The sequence below is a fragment of the Coregonus lavaretus genome, assembly GCF_964263955.1.
Source record: "Coregonus lavaretus genome assembly, chromosome: 13".
Taxonomy (NCBI): domain Eukaryota; kingdom Metazoa; phylum Chordata; class Actinopteri; order Salmoniformes; family Salmonidae; genus Coregonus; species Coregonus lavaretus.
Genome location: NC_140000.1, coordinates 12,857,084 through 12,881,929, shown reverse-complemented (window position 1 = coordinate 12,881,929; position 24,846 = coordinate 12,857,084). Strand labels below are relative to the sequence as shown.

Below are 24,846 nucleotides of genomic sequence, written 5' to 3'. Positions count from 1 at the left end.
CCATAGTCACCAAGAAAACAATTGGTAACACACTACGCAGTGAAGGACTGAAATCCTGCAGCGTCTGCAAGGTCCCCCTGCTCAAGAAAGCACATATACAGGCCCGTCTGAAGTTTGCCAATGAACATCTGAATGATTCAGAGGAGATCTGGGTGAAAGTGTTGTGGTCAGATGAGACCAAAATCGAGCTCTTTGGCATCAACTCAACTCGCCATGTTTGGAGGAGGAGGAATGCTGCCTATGACCCCAAGAACACCCTCCCCACCGTCAAACATGGAGGTGGAAACATTATGCTTTGGGGGTGTTTTTCTGCTAAGGGGATAGGACAACTTCACCACATCAAAGGGATGATGGACGGGGCCATGTACCGTCAAATCTTGGGTGAGAACCTCCTTCCCTCAGCCAGGGCATTGAAAATGGATTGTGGATGGGTATTCCAGCATGACAATGACCCAAAACACACGGCCAAGGCAACAAAGGAGTGGCTCAAGAAGAGCACATTAAGGTCCTGGAGTGGCCTAGCCAGTCTCCAGACCTTAATCCCATAGAAAATCTGTGGAGGGAGCTGAAGGTTCGAGTTGCCAAACGTCAGCCTCGAAACCTTAATGACTTGGAGAAGATCTGCAAAGAGGAGTGGGACAAAATCCCTCCTGAGATGTGTGTAAACCTGGTGGCCAACTACAAGAAACGTCTGACCTCTGTGATTGCCAACAAGGGTTTTGCCACCAAGTACTAAGTCATGTTTTGCAGAGGGGTCAAATAATTATTTCCCTCATTAGAATGCAAATCAATTTATAACATTTTTGACATGCGTTTTTCTGGATTTTTTTGTTGTTATTCTGTCTCTCACTGTTCAAATAAACCTACCATTAAAATTATAGACTGATCATGTCTTTGTCAGTGGGCAAACGTACAAAATCAGCAGGGGATCAAATACTTAATTCCCTCAATGTATATGACGCTACAACTCTACAATGCTGAAAGTGAGTATCTGATTCACACCAGGTCAGTTTCATGGATTTTTCCTTGATGGCACAGAAAGTCACAGCCATTTCTCAGACATAAATAGCACTTTGTCCAGACAACACCTTCCTCCCAACCTTTATGAGATATCACAGTCTAATCAGATATGGTATTGATTTATAGTCAGTTTTAGTTTGATGTCCAGCCAGCTGGCATTGACTCCCAGAATATATTGTATGATATAGTTTTCAGTTTCACTGTGAGGTCATGTGTTCAAGCACTTCCATGTGTCAGTTGTCTGACCGAAGTTCAGTTGACCCATACACACTATGATAGGGTCTAGGGTTAGGGGTCCAGTCCATTCGTTAGATGTGATTCCACAATAGCTAGTAGATAAGGTATGGTGTCTAGGAACTAATTTGGAATCAATTAAATGTTACAGTAGACTTTCATTTTTCAAAGTAAAGCTCCCCCTTTGTCAAACTGTAGTTATTCTGTTTAAATGGATAGGGGGTTACTGTTTACAGGAAAATGTGCTATACTGGTAGTTTACCATGTCATAACCTCGCCCCCAGGTTATTGCACAAAGAAGTGTCTGGGAACGACATTACCATGTCGAAAAGGTGGATCAGTCTACCCAGAGAATGGTCAGAGGGAGAATCTTCACAGCACTCATTCTACAACACTTGAGTTATTCATGATGTCACATCCTGGTAACCTGGAGCTGTTGAGTTCTAAACCTCCTATCTACCCACCGTGCCTTATTACAAACCATCTTCTCTAGTCACAGTGTCACTCTATAGAGAGTAGAGTAAGGAGAGGGTGTTGTCTGTGATCTACTATTCCCAATGTAAATGCACTACAGTGCAACATTCAACACCTCAAATAACCTCTGGCCCCAGTGATGACTAAAATGTGTGAAGGTTGACACTGCGCTATAGGTTTGCGTTGGCAGTTGAGGTGACACAAACGTTGGAATGCTACTTTTGATGGCTAAACAAAAGTTTGGACACACCTACTCATTCCAGGGTTTTTCTTTATTTTAAATATTTTCTACATTGTAGAATAATAGTAAAGACATTCAAACTATGAAATAACACGGAATCATGTAGTAACCTTAAAAAGTGTTAAACAAATAAACATATATTTTATATTTGAGATTCTTCAAAGTAGCCACCCTTTGCCTTGATGACAGCTTTGCACACTCTTGGCATTCTCTCAACCAGCTTCATGAGGTAGTCACCTGGAATTCATTTCAATTAACAGGTGTGTCTTGTTAAAAGTTAATTTGTGGAATTTCTTTCCTTCTGAATGTGTTTGAGCCAATCAGTTGTGTTGTGACAAGGTAGGGTTGGTATACAGAAGATAGCCCTATCTGGTAAAAGACCAAGTCCAAGAACAGCTCAAATAAGCAAAGAGAAACGACAGTCCATCATTACTTTAAGACATGAAGGTAGAAATCTGTCCTTTGGTTTGATGAGTCCAAATTTGAGATTTTTGGTTCCAACAGGGTAGGTGAACTGATGATCTCCGCATGTGTGGTTCCCACCGTGAAGTATGGAGGAGGAGGTGTGATGGTGTGGGGGTGCTTTGCTGGTGACACTGTCTGTGATTTATTTAGAATTCAAGGCACACTTAACCAGCATGGCTACCACCAGATTCTGCAGTGATACACCATCCCATCTGGTTAGCGCTTAGTGGAACTATCATTTGTTTTTCAACAAGACAATGACCCAAAACACACCTCCAGGCTGTGTAAGGGCTATTTGACCAAGAAGGAGAGTGATGGAGTGCTGCATCAGATGACCTGGCCTCCACAGTCACCTGACCTCAACCCAATTGAGATGGTTTGGGATGAGTTGGACCGCAGAGTGAAGGGAAAGCAGCCAACAAGTGCTCAGCATATGTGGGAACTCCTTCAAGACTGTTGGAAAAGCATCCCAGGTGACTACCTCATGAAGCTGGTTGAGAGAATGCAAAGCCGTCATCAAGGAAAAGGGTGGCTACTTTGAAGAATCTAAAATCAAAAATATATTTTGATTTGTTTAACACTTTTTGGGTTACTACATGATTCCATATGTGTTATTTCATAGTTTTGATGTCTTCACTATTATTCTACAATGTAGAAAATAGTAAAAATAAAGAAAAACTCTTGAATGAATAGGTGTGTCCAAACCTTTGACTGGTTCTGTACTTTATTTAATTTTTATCCAGTTGGATGAACACTCCAAACAGCCTACCCAACCGCTCAAAGACGTTCGCATGGTCCTAAAGCACACTGTTGCCTCGTTTTGTATCACATTCCAATGATAAAAGTGTGTGGGGGGGGGGGGGGGGGCAAAAATGCAATTTCAGAATGTGTGAAAGTTCCACCCCTGACTGTAAGTCTTCTCTAGAATGAGGCTTTCAGTAGAAGGGTTAAGGTCCATGCACAGTTGTCTAATTAGAATATAACCAATAAAAAGGACCATGGTGGTGGTGGGGGAGATTCCCAAAGGAAACATACTGAAGTTCAATCAAAGCAAGGTTAATCAAGTCTGGTCTGTCCATGTTCAGTCTGTCAGGCTCAGAGAGTGAATATGAATGTAACAAAATAATGTATTGTCATTGTGATTTGTGTGTGTGTGTGTGTGTGTGTGTGTGTGTGTATGTGTGTGTGTGTGTGTGTGTGTGCGTGTCGATATAGAAACCGCACAGTCATGTGATGACAGCCAGCCAGGAGTTGTAGCCAGCAGGAAGAGAGGTGACATGGCAGTGAGTCCTGGACTTTGGGCTTTCAGCTACACCTCTGGTTTCCACTATATATACAGCACGGCACTGGCCTGAGAGACACACAGACAGACTGAATAAACAGATACACCAGGAAAAAAACAGGTGAGGCCAATGCTGAGATTCAAAACAAGGTGTTGAGAAACTATGATTTTAGGGTTCTAAGATTCAAATGTAATTGAAGTGTAATTGATCAATGATGTTTCTGTTTCAGTGAGAAACGCAAATAGAACAGCGCCGGAAGAAGATGGCTGCCGTTTTACAGCCCTCTAACCAATTGTACTATTATGTGTGTTTTTCCGCGTTATTTGTAATTTATTTTGTACATAATGTTTATGCCATCGTCTCTTATAACCAAAGAGAGCTTCTGGATATCAGGACAGCGATTACTCACCTCGCGTTGGACGAACACTTTTTCTTCAACGAGGCGTTCGCGAAGGATATTCTACAGACTCCAGACAAGGCCCAGATCCCCGTCATTCGCGTGAGGAAGAGACGGAGATACCGTGGACGTAGGTCGGGGTGCCTTGTAAAGATCCGACGGCGAACGAGTAAACTGCCTCTCCCATCAATCCTATTAGCCAACGTTCAAGCTTTGGATAATAAAATGGACGATTTAAGATTACGGTTATCCTACCAACGGGACATTAAAAACTGTAATATCTTATGTTTCACGGAGTCGTGGCTGAATGACAACAATGACAACATTCAGCTAGCAGGCTATACGCTACATCGGCAGGACAGAACGGCAGACTCGGGTAAGACGAGGGGTGGCGGTCTCTGTATTTTTGTAAACAACAGCTGGTGCACAAAATCAAATACTAAGGAAGTCTCAAGGTTTTGCTCGCCTGAGGTAGAGTATCTTATGATAAGCTGTAGACCACACTATTCACCAAGAGAGTTTTCATCTATACTTTTCATAGCTGTCTATTTACCACCACAAACCAATGCTGGCATTAAGATTGCACTGAATGAGTTGTACAAGGCCATTAATCAACAGGAAAACGCTCATCCAGATGCAGCGCTCCTAGTAGCAGGGGACTTTAATGCAGGGAAACTTAAATCCGTTCTACCTCATTTCTACCAGCATGTTAAATGTGCAACCAGAGGGGAAAAAACTCTAGACCACCTTTACTCCACACACAGAGACGCATACAAAGCTCTCCCTCGCCCTCCATTTGGCAAATCTGACCATAACTCTATCCTCCTGATTCCTGCTTATAAGCAAAAACTGAAGCAGGAAGCACCAGTGACTCGGCTAATAAAAAAGTGGTCAGATGACGCAGATGCTAAGCTACAGGACTGTTTTGCTAGCACAGACTGGAACATGTTCAGGGATTCTTCAGACAGCATTGAGGAGTACACCACATCAGTCACTGGCTTCATCAATAAGTGCATCGATGATGTCGTCCCCACAGTGACCGTACGTACATACCCCAACCAGAAGCCATGGATTACAGGAAACATCCGCACTGAGCTAAAGGGTAGAGCTGCCGCTTTCAAGGAACGGGACTCTAACCCGGACGCTTATAAGAAATCCCGCTATGACCTCCGACGAACCATCAAACAGGCAAAGAGTCAATACAGGTCTAAGATTGAATCATACTACACTGGCTCTGACGCTCGTCGGATGTGGCAGGGCTTGAAAACTATTACAGACTACAAAGGGAAGCACAGCCGCGAGCTGCCCAGTGACACAAGCCTACCAGACGAGCTAAACCACTTCTATGCTCGCTTCGAGGCAAGCAACACTGAAGCATGCATGAGAGCACCAGCTGTTCCGGACGACTATGTGATCACGCTCTCCGTAGCCGATGTGAGTAAGACTTTTAAGCAGGTCAACATTCACAAGGCCGCAGGGCCAGACGGATTACCAGGACGTGTACTCCGAGCATGTGCTGACCAACTGGCAAGTGTCTTCACTGACATTTTCAACATGTCCCTGACTGAGTCTGTAATACCAACATGTTTCAAGCAGACCACCATAGTCCCCGTGCCCAAGAACTCTAAGATAACCTGCCTAAATGACTACCGACCCGTGGCACTGACGTCTGTAGCCATGAAGTGCTTTGAAAGACTGGTCATGGCTCACATCAACAGCATAATCCCAGAAACCCTAGACCCACTCCAATTTGCATACCGCCCCAACAGATCCACAGATGATGCAATCTCTATCGCACTCCACACTGCCCTTTCCCACCTGGACAAGAGGAACACCTACGTGAGAATGCTATTCATTGACTACAGCTCAGCATTCAACACCATAGTGCCCTCAAAGCTCATCACTAAGCTAAGGATCCTGGGACTAAACACCTCCCTCTGCAACTGGATCCTGGACTTCCTGACGGGCCGCCCCCAGGTGGTAAGGGTAGGTAACAACACATCTGCCACACTGATCCTCAACACGGGGGCCCCTCAGGGGTGCGTGCTCAGTCCCCTCCTGTACTCTCTGTTCACCCATGACTGCATGGCCAGGCACGACTCCAACACCATCATTAAGTTTGCCGACGACACAACAGTGGTAGGCCTGATCACCGACAACGATGAGACAGCCTATAGGGAGGAGGTCAGAGATCTGGCCGTGTGGTGCCAGGACAACAACCTCTCCCTCAACGTGACCAAGACAAAGGAGATGATTGTGGACTACAGGAAAAAAAAGAGGACTGAGCACGCCCCCATTCTCATCGACGGGGCTGTAGTGGAACAGGTTGAGAGCTTCAAGTTCCTTGGTGTCCACATCACCAACGAACTATCATGGTCCAAACACACCAAGACAGTCGTGAAGAGGGCACGACAAAGCCTATTCCCCCTCAGGAGACTAAAAAGATTTGGCATGGGTCCTCAGATCCTCAAAAAATTCTACAGCTGCACCATCGAGAGCATCCTGACTGGTTGCATCACCGCCTGGTATGGCAACTGCTTGGCCTCTGACCGCAAGGCACTACAGAGGGTAGTGCGTACGGCCCAGTACATCACTGGGGCAAAGCTCCCTGCCATCCAGGACCTCTATACCAGGCGGTGTCAGAGGAAGGCCCTCAAAATTGTCAAAGACTCCAGTCACCCTAGTCATAGACTGTTCTCTCTGCTACCGCACGGCAAGCGATACCGGAGTGCCAAGTCTAGGTCCAAAAGACTTCTCAACAGCTTCTACCCCAAGCCATAAGACTCCTGAACAGCTAATCATGGCTACCCGGACTATTTGCACTGCCCCCCCACCCCATCCTTTTCACGCTGCTGCTACTCTGTTAAGTATTTATGCATAGTCACTTTAACTCTACCCACATGTACATATTGCCTCAACTGCCTCAACTGGCCGGTGCCCCCGCACGTTTACTATGCAACGGTACCCCCCTGTATATATAGCCTCCCTACTGTCACTTTATTCTATTGTATATATAGCCTCCCTACTGTCACTTTATTTTTTACTTCTGCTCTTTTTTTTCTCAACACTTTTTTGTTGTTGTTTTATTCTTACTTTTTTGTTTAAAATAAATGCACTGTTGGTTAAGGGCTGTAAGTAAGCATTTCACTGTAATGTCTGCACCTGTTGTATTCGGCGCATGTGACCAATAAAATTTGATTTGATTTGATTTGATTTGATTTGAAATATGAAGGTGTTCATGGTGCTTGCAATTGCTGTACTCTCTGGTAAGTAACATCTAATGTTACCACAACCATAACTACTCTCTATTTTTTATTTATTGAAACCTTTGAATGCAACAAGATTATTTGAATTATTATTATTTTAAACTTGGCATACTTCTAGCTCCTTTAACAGTGTAAGGTCATAAAGTAGGTCAGGTTAAACTAGTGTTTTCACAGGAACTAACTCTACTTCCACGCCCCAAAAGGTTGCCATGCTAACCTATTCTACGCTGATGAGCCCAAGCCACAGCTGGAGCAGCTGACAGATGCCTTCTGGGACTATGTCGCCAAGGCAACAAAAACTGCCGACGACACTGTCCAGATGATCAGGAAGTCTCAGCTGGGACAGGATGTCAAGTAAGTCATGTGACCCGTGATGTAGTTGTCAGAACATGCGTGTAATGTCTGTAGTGGAAGCCCTCAGAGTACTAGAATCCTGACCTGACCAGACCCCTCTCCTCTCTTGCAGTGACCGAATCACAGAGAGCGCTGATGTGGCCAGCCAATACGCTGTCTCCCTTCAGGAGCAGCTTCCTCCTGCAGCCAAGGACCTGATGACCAAGATTACCCAGGAGGCCGAGCTGCTGAGAGAGCGTCTGGAGCAGGACTTGGGAAGCGTCAAGGGTAAACTGGAACCCTATGCAGAGGAGATCAAGACACAAGTCCAGCAGAGAGTGGAGCAGCTGAAACAGGATCTGGCCCCCTATGCAGAGTCCCTGGACTCCGAGGCCCTGAGGGCCACCCTGCTCCAGAAGAGTGAGGAGATGAAGGGGAGTCTGGAGCAGAGTGTGAAGGAGCTGCAGTCCAAGCTGGGTCCCTACACTGACGAGCTGAAGCAGAAAGTGGACCTTCGCCTGCAGGACTTCCAGAAGAGTGTGGCCCCCCTGGCCGAGAATCTCCAGAGCCAGCTGACCACCAGAGCTCAGATGGTGCAGCAGAGCCTAGTCCCCTACGCTGAGGACCTGAAGGACAAGCTGGACCCCTACGCCCAGGACCTGAAGGCCCAGCTCACCGCCCTCTACCAGGCCTTCACCAACACCAACTAAATGGCCCAAACCAAGACCACTCCTTGATCCTCTGAACCTTTTTGAGTGATTCTCTCATACCCTGAACTGCACTGTAAAACACGGAAATAAAACTGGGTATATGCCCAAAAGATCATATTTATTATTATTTAGTGCAGGGTGAGAAATGTAAACCAAACCTTCACACTCAAATATTTATAAGTGTTTGTTTTTACCTTGTTAAATGTTGAATTATGTCAACTTTGTATAATTTCATAAAAATTCTTTAAGAAAAATAAAGCTATTGCAATTATGAACATATGCAAGATTGTTCCCTCATTCATTCAAATGCTAATAGTCAATTATACTCTCTAAGTTCATTACACTCCAATTACACATGCAATATGTCACTTAAGGACACAGGAAAAGTTCTCTCTCTCTCTCTCTCTCTCTCTCTCTCTCTCATCTCTCTCTCTCTCTCTCTCTCTCTCTCTCTCTCTCTCTCTCTCTCTTCTCTCTCATCTCTCTCTCTCTCTCTCTCTCTCTCTCTCTCTCTCTCTCTCTCTCTCTCTCTCTCTCTCCTCTCTCTCTCTCTCTCTCTCCTCTCTCTCTCTCTCTCTCTCTCTCTCTCTCTCTCTCTCTCTCTCTCTTCTCTCTCTCTCTCTCTCTCTCTCCTCTCTCTCTCTCTCTACTCTCTCTCTCTCTCTCTCTCTCTCTCTCTCTCTCTCTCTCTCTCTCTCTCTCTCTCTCTCTCTCTCTCTCTCTCTCTCTGTGTGTGTGAGTTTGTGAAATCCCTTTGCTTAATTAGAGACTGTTCGTTCCTGGGCCTCCTAAGTCCAGACTGGCCCTGTTGACATTACTATCTCTAGCTCATGTGTCAGCAACAGTTTTATCCAGTGACAAGTCTCTGTCTTTTTACATGTCAATGCTTTTAACATGTAACAGCATGTCCACACCAAGCCCAGCACAGGCTAGCCCACACCAAGCCCAGATAAAGGAGGGGCTCATTCAAATATTTTGGGGCGTGGTTTGGTTGTCTTTCTGATACAATGTATCATGTTTCCTAAATTGGCTTTATAAAAATATGCAATTTATGCATTGAATTAAATTGTAATAATTAAATACATCAATAGATTCCTATTCAATACTAAAAGGTGCTTCGTGCCATGTGGGCACGTTTGATGGGAAAAGATTTCAGGCCAAGTAAGGGCTGCGCTCACCAGATATGAGCTGCCCACATTGGGCAACACTGGGCAAATGCCTTGGGAGCCAACATGGAGACGATGAGCGAAGGCGCCTCAGCCCAATGTGGGCAGCCTACACAGGGCCAATATTTATCAAATGTGGGCAGCCTACACAGGGCCAATATTTATCCAATGTGGGCAGCCTACACAGGGCCAATATTTATCCAATGTGGGCAGCCTACACGGGGCCAATATTTATCCAATGTGGGCAGCCTACACAGGGCCAATATTTATCCAATGTGGGCAGCCTACACAGGGCCAATATTTATCCAATGTGGGCAGCCTACACAGGGCCAATATTTATCCAATGTGGGCAGCCTACACGGGGCCAATATTTATCCAATGTGGGCAGCCTACACGGGGCCAATATTTATCCAATGTGGGCAGCCTACACAGGGCCAATATTTAGCCAATGTGGGCAGCCTACACAGGGCCAATATTTAGCCAATGTGGGCAGCCTACACAGGGACAATATTTAGCCAATGTGGCAGCCTACACAGGGCCAATATTTAGCCAATGCGGGCAGCCTACACAGGGCCAATATTTAGCCAATGTGGGCAGCCTACACAGGGACAATATTTTTGCCAATGTGGGCAGCCTACACAGGGACAATATTTTTGCCAATATGGGCAGCCTACACAGGGCCAATATTTATCCAATGTGGGCAGCCTACACAGGGCCAATATTTTAGCCAATGTGGGCATGTTTGCTGGGCATGATGTTCAGTGTTCCACTTTCTAATGTGCCACTGGCTACAGAGAGGTGTGTGTAACTCCTCCCTCTGGCTGGGTCCCCACTGTTTATGAGTGTCTGTCTGAGGACACACACACACACACACACACACACACACCTCCATCTTCACAACCCTTCCTCCCTCCAGCGTGGAGGGGCAGAGTCCACTGACAACATGACACATGGGCTTCCCAGTCTTTCCCCCGATACTGAGAAACAACTCACTCAATCATCAAGCAGACGGTACACAAACACACTGTGTAGGAACAAACTAATGTGTGAGGGGACATGTGGAAGAGAAATTACACCAGTGAAAATCATAATGAGTCAGTTTGACCAAAGACACAGCAGGTTTCTTCGGTACACATAGAGGCAACCTTTCCTTGAATATATGCCCACATGATCTCTGACAAGTCAAAGCTCCCTGTTTCAGGATGAGGGTCCAGCAGGGAAACAAATGCTGATTTCAGATAACACCCTCTCTTGAGCCTGTCTGTCTATCGCCTCCATAGTGGTGCCAATCTGGGCACCGAGGGGGGATCTGTCTGTTCACACACACCCATCACTCAGGAGGACACACCACCGCAGAGCCAAAAGGCATCATTAAACCCTGATCAAATGGCCTTCCTCATCCCAACAGAGGAGTGTAGTTTAGAGTAATACATCTCCCTCATCTCATTGACTGTCTATTGAGGGAGACATGATGGCCTATTGAACCAGATGGTGGGAACTGGGAAGACATTGAGGGGGTAGTCAATCAGTGGAAAGACACAGGATGGGAGTCTCTTTGAACAAGCTGTGTCTTGCAGCTTATCCCACTATGGTGGTGACGCACAGAAAGAGATTGGACACTGTTTTGATGCAGATCAGAGGCTGTTACAGGCATAATGGCTTTAGTCAGTGATGGTTTGGTTCTGGCATCAGAAGAAGTGGAGATGAGGAGATACTGTAGATAACAAGCACATGTAGACGAGTCTTTGTAAATCACCAATGCTGAAAGCGGTGTTTCATTGTGTTGTTTTGGCCCAGCATGTCCTTTGGACTTGGATCAGACCAGATTGTTTGTATTACAAGGGCCCTGTACAACATCCACGCAGCTGGTCTTTTTTAATCACACCATTTATATGGGTGCTGTTTGTGAAGCATTTCCCTCTTCATAAATGTGTGTGCTAACCAGCTGTTGTGATATAAGGGCAATACAAACAATGTTTTATCTGATTACACTCCGCAGTCTGACTTCAGCTTTCAAGGCTGTCTGGGAGTTCCTTCAGAATAATAATAAGGGTGGCAGTGCTAAGAGCAGCTGTAGGGTAGACTTTCCTGCCACCTGGTGGCAAAGCTGTGATACTGCAAGAGAGACGGAGTGAGAGCGAGAGAGCGAGAGAGATCATTACAAAACTGTATATAGACATAATAGGACATTTGAAATGTCTCTATTCCTTTGGAACATTTGTGAGTGTAATGTTTACTGTTCAATTTTATTGTTTATTTCACTTTTGTTTATTATCTATTTCACTTGCTTTGGCAATGTAAACATATGTTTCCCATTACAATAAAGAGCTTTGAATTGAATTAAATTGAGAGAGAGAGAGAGAGAGCCCATTGCCCTTTATGGTTGTGAGGTCTGGGGTTGGCTCACCAACCAAGAATTCACAAAATGGGACAAACACCAAATTGAGACTCTGTATGCAGAATTCTGCAAAAATATCCTCAGTGTACAACATAAGACACGATACCCGCTAATTATCAAAATCCAGAAAACAGCCGTTAAATTCTATAACCACCTAAAAGGAAGCGATTCCCAAACCTTCCATAACAAAGCCATCACCTACAGAGATGAACCTGGAGAAGAGTCCCCTAAGCAAGCTGGTCCTGGGGCTTTGTTCACAAATAGAAACAGACCCCACAGAGCCCCAGGACAGCAACACAATTAGACCCAACCAAATTATGAGAAAACAAAAATATAATTACTTGACACATTGGAAAGAATTAACAAAAAAACATAGCAAACTAGAATGCTATTTGGCCCTAAACAGAGAGTACACAGAGGCAGAATACATGACCACTGTGACTGACCCAAAATTAAGGAAAGCTTTGACTATGTACAGACTCAGTGAGCATTGCCTTGCTATTGAGAAAGGTTGCCACACTGCCCACAAAATGAGGTGGAAACTGAGCTGCACTTCCTAACCTCCTGCCAAATGTATGACCATAGAGACACATATTTCCTTCAGATTACACAGACCCACAAAGAATTCAAAAACAAATCCAATTTTGATAAACTCCCATATCTATTGGGTGAAATACCACAGAGTGCAATAACAGCAGCAATATTTGTGACCTGTTGCCACAAGAAAAAGAAAACCAGTGAAGAACAAACACCATTGTAAATATTTGAGTTCAAGTTTATTTTTATTTTTACAGGGACAGTGCACATTAATCAATGTTTCAGTAAAAGTGCCGGTTTTAGCCAGCCGGCTCATTTTCAACCGCAGTCCCTGGGCAGGTTATTAAAAAGAATTACAATGATAATACAGATAAACAATGAGCAGTGAGTACATGCAGAGCAACATAGAACAAGCAACACATAGCATGCAGACAGAGCAACATAGAACAAAAAGCAACAAAACAAAATACATAAAAGCAACAGTTTCCACACCTCACAATCTACAGATAACATGGAAAGCGGCAATACACAGCTAGGGATTACGTTCACAAGTCTGGTTGGCCTTTTGCCATGTCTTTATGTTTTTTGTGAAGGTGGGATAGGTGGTGCAGTTATGTGTATCTGATGGCAGTGTGTTCGAGACATGGGAAGCTCTCACAGAAAGCAGATTGACTAAAGGTGCTTTTCCTTAAGGGAACTATACAGTCGCCTCTCATGGCAGACCTTGTGGATCTGCTACCATGGGTTTGGGTTTTCTGTTTAACAAAAGTACTAGGTGGAGGGGGATCCAGGCCATTTATGATCTTGAATACAAGACATGCGTCGGTATATTGCACCAGATTTTCCCAACTCAGGAGCTCATGCTTTCTGAGGATGTAACAGTGATGATGGCTATTGGGCTTTCTATTAAGCACTTTTTGAGAGCCTGTTTGTGGACAGACTGAATGGATTTTAATGTTGAACAACAAGCTTGGGCCCAACTAGTCATGTTAAGTAGGGGAGCATCAAAGATTTTAAGTACAGTTTTGCTACCTCTGTAGTCAAACAATATGGTATGAATCAGAAATTAGCTAGGTTGAATTTGGTTATTTGAGTTACCTTTTTCACCTGCTTTTTAAAAAGAGAGGTTGGAATCAAGTATGATGCCAAGGTACTTAAAATCGGATACCACCTGGAGCTTCTCCCCTGACACATAGACATCTGGCTCAGTAGCATCAGTTGCCCTCTTTGTGAAGAACATGCAGACTGTTTTTTTTCACATTGAGATGCAAACATGAGTCACTGAGCCACTTTGTAACCTGGACCACTACAGTAGTGAGTTCTTGTGCAGCTTGTTGTTTGCTCTTTGCATGCACATACAGTGGGGAGAACAAGTATTTGATACACTACCGATTTTGCAAGTTTTCCTACTTACAAAGCATGTAGAGATCTATAATTTTTATCATAGGTACACTTCAACTGTGAGAGACGGAATCTAAAACCAAAATCCAGAAAATCACATTGTATGATTTTTAAGTAATTAATTTGCATTTTATTGCATGACATAACTATTTGATACATCAGAAAAGCAGAACTTAATATTTGGTACAGAAACCTTTGTTTGCAATTACAGAGATCATACATATCCTGTAGGTCTTGACCAGGTTTGCACACACTGCAGCAGGGATTTTGGCCCACTCCTCCATACAGACCTTCTCCAGATCCTTCAGGTTTCGGGGCTGTCGCTGGGCAATACGGACTTTCAGCTCCCTCCAAAGATGTTCTATTGGGTTCAGGTCTGGAGACTGGCTAGGCCACTCCACGACCTTGAGATGCTTCTTACGGAGCCACTCCTTAGTTGCCCTGGCTGTGTGTTTCGGGTCGTTGTCATGCTGGAAGACCCAGCCACGACCCATCTTCAATGCTCTTACTGAGGGAAGGAGGTTGTTCTCGCGATACATGGCCCCATCCATCCTCCCCTCAATACAGTGCAGTCATCCTGTCCCCTTTGCAGAAAAGCATCCCCAAAGAATGATGTTTCCAGTTCCATGCTTCACGGTTGGGATGGTGTTCTTGGGGTTGTACTCATCCTTCTTCTTCCTCCAAACACGGCGAGTGGAGTTTAGACCAAAAAGCTCTATTTTTGTCTAATCAGACCACATGACCTTCTCCCATTCCTCCTCTGGATCATCCAGATGGTCATTGGCAAACTTCAGATGGGCCTGGACATGTGCTGGCTTGAGCAGGGGGACCTTGCGTGCGCTGCAGGATTTTAATCCATGACGGCGTAGTGTATTACTAATGGTTTTCTTTGAGACTGTGGTCCCAGCTCTCTTCAGGTCATTGACCAGGTCCTGCCGTGTAGTTCTGGGCTGATCCCTCACCTTCCTCATGATCATTGATGCCCCACGAGGTGAGATCTTGCATGGAGTCCCAGACCGAGGGTGATTGACCGTCATCTTGAACTTCTTCCATTTTTTAATAATTGCGCCAACAGTTGTTGCCTTCTCACCAAGCTGCTTGTCTATTGTCCTGTAGCCCATCCCAGCCTTGTGCAGGTCTACAATTTTATCCCTGATGTCCTTACACAGCTCTCTGGTCTTGGCTATTGTGGAGAGGTAGGAGTCTGTTTGATTGAGTGTGTGGACAGGTGTCTTTTATACAGGTAACGAGTTCAAACAGGTGCAGTTAATACAGGTAATGAGTGGAGAACAGGAGGGCTTCTTAAAGAAAAACTAACAGGTCTGTGAGAGCCAGAAGTCTTACTGGTTGGTAGGTGATCAAATACTTATGTCATGCAATAAAATGCAAATTAATTACTTAAAAATCATACAATGTGATTTTCTGGATTTCCGTCTCTCACAGTTTAAGTGTACCTATGATAAAAATGACAGACCTCTACATGGTTTGTAAGTAGGAAAACCTGCAAAATCGGCAGTGTATCAAATACTTGTTCTCCCCACTGTATATCACTGTATCATCTGCATACATTCGAACTTCAGACCCAGTACAGACAGAAGGCAGATCATTAATGTACAGGCTGAACAGGAGGGGCCCCAGTATTGACCCTTGGGGCACGCCCACATCATAGCTGAGAGTGGGCGACAGCTCATTGCTCACTCTGACACACTGGGTTCTGCCGTCAAGGTATGATTTCATCCATCTCAAGGCATTGGGGCAAAAGTTGAACTTGGACAGTTTTGTGACGAGAACCTCATGGTTAACAGTATCAAAAGCTTTCCTTAGGTCTAGAAATACAGCCCCAACAATGCCCCCTTTCTCCATCTTGGACTTCACATGTTCCAGAAGAAAGCAGTTGGCCGTTTCTGTGGAGTGTCTTGCTCTGAAGCCAAACTGCATAGAGTGTAATGTGAGGGGGCTGTTGTTGAGGTGGGCAATCAGTTGCTCTGTAAACACTTTTCAGCAACCTTCGACACCACAGGTAGTATACTAATGGGCATGTAGTTACTCACGTCAGCAGGGTCACCTGATTTAAAGATAGCCATTATTATGGCCGACTTCCAGACCCTTGGAAAGACTCCCTGACCAATAGATGTGTTGGTGACCTTAGTAATGGGGCCAATGAGTGACTCTTTGTAGTTTTTAAGAAAGGTAGAGTCCAGTCCAAACACATCTTTGGCTTTAGAGTTATTTAATGAGCTAATCACCTTGTTCACCTCTGACTCAGAAACCAGTGGAGGGGTTCTGTGTCAGTACCTTGACAGAGTCAAAAAAGTAGGAATTGAAGGCTTTTGCTATTTCGACTGCATCCTGTGTTAGACTGTCATTCACATTGATTTCTAGTATTTTGCAGTGTTACTACAGTGAGGGAAAAAAGTATTTGATCCCCTGCTGATTTTGTACGTTTGCCAACAGACAAAGACATGATCAGTCTATAATTTTAATGGTAGGTTTATTTGAACAGTGAGAAACAGAATAACAACCAAAAAAATCTAGAAAAACGCATGTCAAAAATGTTATAAATTGATTTGCATTTTAATGAGGGAAATAAGTATTTGACCCCTCTGCAAAACTACTTGGTGGCAAAACCCTTGTTGGCAATCACAGAGGTCAGACGTTTCTTGTAGTTGGCCACCAGGTTTGCACACATCTCAGGAGGGATTTTGTCCCACTCCTCTTTGCAGATCTTCTCCAAGTCATTAAGGTTTCGAGGCTGACGTTTGGCAACTCGAACCTTCAGCTCCCTCCACAGATTTTCTATGGAATTAAGGTCTGGAGACTGGCTAGGCCACTCCAGGACCTTAATGTGCTTCTTCTTGAGCCAATCCTTTGTTGCCTTGGCCGTGTGTTTTGGGTCATTGTCATGCTGGAATACCCATCCACGACCCATTTTCAATGCCCTGGCTGAGGGAAGGAGGTTCTCACCCAAGATTTGACGGTACATGGCCCCGTCCATCGTCCCTTTGATGCGGTGAAGATGTCCTGTCCCCTTAGCAGAAAAACACTCCCATAATGTTTCCACCTCCATGTTTGACGGTGGGGATGGTGTTCTTGGGGTCATAGGCAGCATTCCTCCTCCTCCAAACACGGCGAGTTGAGTTGATGCCAAAGAGCTCCATTTTGGCCTCATCTGACCACAACACTTTCACCCAGTTCTCCTCTGAATCATTCAGATGTTCATTGGCAAACTTCAGACAGGCATGTATATGTGCTTTCTTGAGCAGGGGGACCTTGCGGGCGCTGCAGGATTTCAGTTCTTCACGGCGTAGTGTGTTACCAATTGTTTTCTTGGTGACTATGGTCCCAGCTGCCTTGAGATCATTGACAAGATCCTCAGTGTAGTTCTGGGCTGATTCCTCACCGTTCTCATGATCATTGCAACTCCACGAGGTGAGATTTTGCATGGAGCCCCAGGCCGAGGGAGATTGACAGTTATTTTGTGTTTCTTCCATTTGCGAATAATCGCACCAACTGTTGTCACCTTCTCACCAAGCTGCTTGGCGATGGTCATGTAGCCCATTCCAGCCTTGTGTAGGTCTACAATCTTGTCCCTGACATCCTTGGAGAGCTCTTTGGTCTTGGCCATGGTGGAGAGTTTGGAATCTGATTGATTGATTGCTTCTGTGGACAGGCAAAACTCTGTGTACAGGCAAAACCCTTGTACTCCCTTTAAGAATGTGCTCCTAATCTCAGCTCGTTACCTGTATAAAAGACACCTGGGAGCCAGAAGTCTTTCTGATTGAGAGGGGGTCAAATACTTATTTCCCGCATTAAATGGCAAATCAATTTATAACATTTTTTGACGTGTTTTTCTTTTTTGTTGTTGTTGTTATTCTGTCTCTCACTGTTCAAATAAACCTACCATTAAAATTATAGACTAATCATTTCTTTGTCAGTGGGCAAACGTACAAAATCAGCAGGGGATCAATTTAATTAGCCTAGTTAGCTAAGTTACTGACTGACTAGGCTTATTGTTATTCATGTTTTTGTTGTTATTACATTTCAGGTGGAGAGGGAGTAAGATCACTAGAAAGCAGCATGCTGCCAGACCACCACAGGACCCTAGAGGTATTACAGTCAACGCTTATGAACTGGATAGTGTATGTGAATTGCCCATTTATATCAATGACACTAACAAAATGGTTGGATTACTCAGCAACATGTGCAGTAAATGTTAACACGGCTTTGGTGATGAAAAGCGCACAATGTATTTATTGTCATCTCCCTATCAGGCTGTAGTGCGGCCTAGTCCCCAAAGTGACTCTTCTTATCAACTGTATGCAAGGGTTGTCTTAGGAATGTCTAATTATCTTGCCAACCCCCATTGTCACACCTCTGAGAAGCAGTTATGTTGTGATTACATCATGTAGGTCTGATATCTGATTGGAGGTTAACGTTACAGTAATACTATTGGTCAACAACTCAGATTTTGAATCCAAACAACTCAGATGCTTAAAAAAATGGTCTTAGACTCATTGTTCTTTCTCTTATGTTCCTGACTTGCTGTGGTGAGATACCGACACACTTTCCTTCTCTTTCTCTCTCCCATGTGCTATTGGCCATTGACAAGCCATGTTTTCTTTGTCTCACTCTCTCTCTGACCATGCTTGGAATAATGCCTTGTAATGTTTGTTAATGCTTTGTAACTTAAGCTTTATGCCTTGTATGTGAATCCATTCATTTTACAAAGTAATTAAATACACTTGTATTTGGAATTCCATTCTCAGACATTTCTTCATCGCTTATTACTGCAACTCAACTATGATGTTCTTGCATATTGCTATTTATCTTACGGAGTCAGATAATCATTTTAATAGGCTAGTTGCATAGTCTTATTAAGAGTTGCATGTGAGGTGTATATATAACAATATACATATAAAATATTACTCCACTACAAGGCAACTGCATGCTGTGACAAGGGCCTGGATGGTTACACACATCTGCTTCAAGCTGCCTGACTAAATACTGGGGCCTTCAGTGGTACCTTCCCTTTGATTACAGCAAGACTCTCCTTATCTCGGTCTCATAGCCAATTAACATGTACTGTGTGTAACCACGCAAATGCATACACACTGCTACGAACACAAGAACTGACTTACAGTGGACTCGTAAAGTATTCAGACCCCTTGACATTTTCCACATTGTTACGTTACAGTATTATTATAAAGTGGATTAAAATGTTTTTTCCCCCCTCAATCTACACAAAATACCCCATAATGACAAAGCAAAAACAGGTCTTTAGAATTAAAAATAAAAATAAAAACTGAAATATCACATTTTCATAAGTATTCAGAACCTTTACTCAGTACTTTGTTGAAGCACCTTTGGCAGCAATTACAGCCTCGAGTCTTCTTGGGTATGACGCTACAAGCTTGGCAAAGCTGTATTTGGGGAATTTCTACCATTCTTCTCTGCAGATCCTCTCAAACTCTGTCAGGTTGGATGGGGAGCGTTGCTGCACTGCTATTTTCAGGTCTCTCCAGAGATGTTCGATCGGGTTCAAGTCTGGGCTCTGGCTGGGCCACTCAAGGACATTGAGACTTGTCCCAAAGCCACTCCTGTGTTGTCTTGGCTGTGTGCTTAGGGTTGTTGTCCTGTTGGAAGGTGAACCTTCGCCACAATCTGAGGTCCTAAGCGCTCTGTAGCAGGTTTTCATCAAGGATCTCTCTGTACTTTGCTCCGTTCATCTTTCCCTCGATCCTGACTAGTCTCCCAGTCCTTGCCGCTGAAAAACATCCACACAGCATGATGCTGCCACAACCATGCTTAACCGTAGGGATGGTGCCAGGTTTCCTCCAGACGTGACGCTTCGCATTCAGGCCAAAGAGTTCAATCTTGGTTTCATCAGACCAGAGAATCTTGTTTCTCATGGTCTGAGAGTCTTTTGGGGCCTTTTGGCAAACTCCAAGCGGGCTGTCATGTGCCTTTTAATGAGGAGTGGCTTCCGCCTGGCCACTCTACCTTCCCCAGATCTGTGCCTCAACACAATCCTGTTTTGGAGCTCTACAGACAATTCCTTCGACCTCATGGCTTGGTTTTTGCTCTGACATGCACTGTCAACTGTGGGACCTTATATAGACAGGTTTGTGCCTTTCCAAATCATGTCCAATCAATTGAATTTCAACAGGTGTACTCCAATCATTGTAGAAACATCAAGGATGATCAATGGAAACAGGATGCACCTGAGCTCAATTGAGTCTCATAGCAAAGGTCTGAATACTTATGTAAATAAGGTATTTCTGTTTTAAATTTTTTATACATTTGCAAAAATGTCTAAAAACCTGTTTTCGCTTTGTCATTATGCGGTATTGTGTGTAGATTGATTATAAAACAATTTTTTACATCCATTTTAGAATAAGGCTGTAACATAACAAAATGTAGAAAAGGTCAAGGGGTCTGAATACTTGTCTCTGGCTGCGTTTAGACAGGCAGCCCAATTCTGATATTTTTTCCAATAATTGGTATTTTGACCAATCACAATCTTTTCACATCAGATCTTTTTCAGAGCTGATCTGATTGGTCAAAAGACCAATTAGTAAAAAAAAGATCAGACCTGGGCTGCCTGTCAAAACACTGCCTATTTGTCAGATTCTTCAGTCGTCTAGGATATCTATTTTAGTTGGCACACCTGTGTGTCTTATATATATGAATAGAAATGTATTTCTCCCTGGATATTAGACTTGCATTGATTTTAGACCTTTTTGAATCATAAACTCTAAGTATTGTCAGATGTTTAAGTTACCATAGTAGTTAGTAAAATGAGAAGAACAGCCTAAGAAAAAGTTATTGTTTTGTAACCCATTAAAAAATTAACATGAGTAGTTTATACAAAACTTTATTGCATTGGGTTGTTCCCCCAAATCTGACCATTTAAAGACTTGATAGTTGCATCCTTCCTCAGGGTACTGTCTGCTGATAGCTGCTCTAGAGTTCCATGACCCAGCAGACTCACCTTGGAATAGGGGGATAGACTTTTATTTTAAAAAACTAACGTGTCTAAGACTTTTAGAAGGTGGAGAGCGCATGAGTTGGAGTGAGTACAGTAAATCCAATCCAATCAGTGGCCCAGGATAATATGCTACACTACATGGCCACAAGTATGTGGACACCTGCTTGTCGAACATCTCATTCCATAATCATGGGCATTAATATGGAGTTGGTCCCCCCTTTGCTGCTATAACAGCCTCCACCCTTCTGGGAAGGCTTTCCACTAGATGTTGGAACATTGAATGCTTTAAAAATGAAGTTAACATAGAATGTACATTGTACACTATTGACAAAGTATAACACATAAATTATATGACTTGACCCGTCTTTGACAAGTTTTTCATGCTTTTGAAATTTGTTTTGGATATATGGTCGTGTCACGTGTGCCATGGCTTAGTTTGTTTAGGGCACAGGAGGCTGCTGAGGGGAGAACGACCCCTAATAATGGCAGGAATGGAGCTAATGGAATGGCATCAAACACCTGGAAACCACGTGTTTGATGTATTTGATACCATTCCACTTATTCCACTCCAGTTATTAACACGAACCCGGTCTCCCCAATTAAGATGCCATCAACCTCCTGTAGTTTAGGGCTCTATTCAATCTGGAAAGATGAAGCGTTACAGATTCTGCAACAGAAATGTAAAGGTAATTTCAAATTGAGCTGACATACTGTATGCAGCGTTTACCGAGAATATAGTCTCCACTAAAGCGGGAACATTGCCTTTAAATGTAAATCATCCTGTAAAGCTGAACTTCTGCGATGCAAATTGAATAGAGCCCTTAGTTTCTCCTTTCCCTCTTGTGTTTGGCTGCATTCCAAACACGTAAAAGACACACCCTCTCCCCTCAAATTAAATGGACACTTATGATGACGTATGATGAGTTGACACTTGCAGGGCAAGGGTTGAGGGAAGAATGAATTTATTTTAAATGGACCGCTCTTGCCCGGAAATGTGTTTTCAGTCAGCATGGAACCACCAGTATCTGTTGTGTGTGCTTTATATGAACTACAGTCAATTATGATTGCATTTAATATCTTGGCTAGAAGACAACGCATCCGCAGACATCGAATGCTAAATGCTAAATCAAAAATTACAATGTATAAGTGTGATATCAGGGAAAGTTGTATTCGCCAGCTAATGTTTCCAAAAGCTAACCAAACAAAACAATCATTACTTTCACGATACGTGTTTGTGCCGTCATGTGCATTAGTAGCACAATTTCTAACATTATTATTAGTATTTACATTCATTTTTACTTACACTTGTATGTTGACTTCTCCATATTGATGTTGGTTTTAAGTTTTGTCAGACTTTTCTTAGCGAATGTACAATCATCGCGAATTGAATTATGGGGCGTTTCAGGCCCCGGAGTGAACAGAATTGTACACTCGCAAATCCGATCACAAACGAGGGCCAACTAGTTGCCAACTTTCCTTGGTTGGCTAATCGTTTGGACCGATGGCAGTGGGGATTCCCTCAAGGGCATAAGGCGAGGGTAAGTGGAGGAGGGTGTGTCTTTTGTGAGTTTGAAATGCAGCCTTTGTCTTGTGGAGTGAATGTAGGAATGAGTGAGTCAATTGGCTGCTCGAGTTGGAACCAGGCCCAGAACACCTGACTAGCATTGATTGGACTGACGAGCTGCCACCTGGATAAAGGCAGCTCTCAGTCACAGATCATGTTCATCTGCTCAGACGGTGAATTGGATCAACTAATGTGCGAATTCCTGACGGTTCAAGCTGGGTTCATAGCCATAAAAAGTGTCCCAGCTGTCCCAAACAATTTTGCGGCCCACAGAAGTGGAGTCGCCGGCTGCATCAGCAAAATGGCCGCAAATTGCGCAGAGTTGTAGTAGCTCTCCTACGCCTTGGTCACCCAACAAAGCTTGCGGCAAAGCAGCTATGCTTATGCAAATCCTAAAATATGTTATGACGAGAACGTGAGCCTAGCTGCATACTTGTATAATGATGCATCAAACCAGTTTTGAGAGAATTTGGTGGATGATGAAGAAGATTCTGGATTGAGGAAATGTCAGTATGAAAGTGGTTTGAATAAGTTCACTTTCTTAGGGCAGTTGTTGGAGATTTCAACTGGTGTTTAAGACTGCAAACAGGTATTACAATGTTCATGTGTGAATGATTTGAACATTTTATTTTTCCTATGGTATTTTCAGATTATATTTTCGCCATGTAAAGCGTAATTGTCTGTTATACCGATTTTGTTTTTAACTTGGCAAATTAAGTATATTTACTATTATGCAGCCTTAACAATGCATAAGTGAATTTAATAAGAGAAAATCATGCTAAGGAATGTATAGGGACATTTCACTGGATACAACCTGTCAATCAATCATCATAGTCTCATTTGCTCAGGCTCTTACTCTGGTAGAGGTGATGTGAATTGAAACACATTTAATGGGTTCTTTTTTGGTGTTTTCCCATTATGATCTGATTTGTTACTGCTAGTGACCTTGACCCTGGAAAGAGTATCTGGAGAGAATGTATATCCATGCCTGTCTTGTTGTGAGCTTAGCTGTGTCACAAGTTTTGGCTGGGGTAAGTAAAGGAAACTTTAAAAACATGATTAGGCTTACACTCATTTATCTCTGTAGCTCAATATGTTAAAAGAACAATGTTTAATTTGATAGAACATAATTTGTATTGTGAGAAAATAATCATGTAAGTTATGCAAAACAGAAAATCAAAAGATAAGACATTTTTAGAATTACGTTTTTGATAATTTCTTATCTTAAAATATATTATCTCTCATTCTCCTCAGGCTGTTCCCAAGGTCACAGGTAGGTCTGGATATTCTAAATGAAAATAAAATGAACTGGCTACAGTATATGGACCTGAGTTTTATTGATTTATTTTTAGATGTGAACATACTTATGCTGTATCAGGTGTTTATGTATATGGTTGCTTACCATTAATATTGTTGACTTGATTTCTTTTTCCTTTTCAAGACATCGAAGATGAGTTGGGCATTGACAAAATAAACAAAGGTCAAGCTTACATAAACATATGTAAAGTGTTAATCACACAATACATATTGCATGAATAATACACATTTGTCAGTTGTGTTGTAGAAAATACAGATTTATAGAAAGTCACTTAATATTTTATTTACATATTACTTATTAACCCATATCGGTTATTTTCAGACTTACATTTACGTGAAGGTGACATAATGGAGGTGGGTACAGCAATGGTTTAAATGATATGTTTTACATTAACCCTATCTGAGGTATAACCCTGCCTCACACAGGAAGCGGCACAGGTCCTAATCCAGGCACTTGTCATTTCCCGTCTGGATTACTGCAACTCGCTGTTGGCTGGCCTCCCTGCATGTGCCATTAAACCCCTACAACTCATCCAGAATGCCGCAGCCCGTCTGGTGTTCAACCTTCCCAAGTTCTCTCACGTCACCCCCCTCCTCCGCACACTCCACTGGCTTCCAGTTGAAGCTCGCATCCGTTACAAGACCATGGTGCTTGCCTTTGGAGCAGCGAGGGGAACGGCACCTCTGTACCTTCGGGCTCTGATCAGTCCCTACACCCAAACGAGGGCATTGCGTTCATCCACCTCTGGCCTGCTGGCTCCCCTTCCTCTGCGGAAGCATAGTTCCCGCTCAGCCCAGTCAAAACTGTTCGCTGCGCTGGCACCCCAATGGTGGAACAAGCTCCCTCACGACGCCAGGACAGCGGAGTCACTCACCACCTTCCGGAGACATTTGAAACCCCACCTCTTTAAGGAATACCTGGGATAGGATAAAGCAATCCTTCTACCCCCCCCCCCCCACACACACAGCGGAGTCGCTCACCACCTTCCGGAGACATTTGAAACCCCACCTCTTTAAGGAATACCTGGGATAGGATAAAGTAATCCTTCTAC

At 43.6% G+C, this 24,846-nt stretch overlaps 2 protein-coding genes across 2 annotated transcripts in view; both read left to right on the top strand.

Moving 5' to 3' along the window:
• The window catches only part of LOC311139364 (sperm acrosome membrane-associated protein 6-like), a gene marked incomplete at its 5' end in the record, with an annotated part of 1,014,348 nt that overhangs the window by 267,894 nt on the left and 721,608 nt on the right, over positions 1 to 24,846 (top strand). The window lies entirely within an intron of this gene.
• LOC311140217 (uncharacterized protein) lies at positions 7,331 to 8,702 on the top strand. The gene is made up of 3 exons (XM_084175170.1): positions 7,331 to 7,380; positions 7,584 to 7,734; positions 7,847 to 8,702. The coding sequence occupies exons 1-3, from the start codon at positions 7,341 to 7,343 to the stop codon at positions 8,421 to 8,423; spliced, it is 768 nt and encodes a 255-aa protein (XP_084031296.1). The 5' UTR covers positions 7,331 to 7,340; the 3' UTR covers positions 8,424 to 8,702.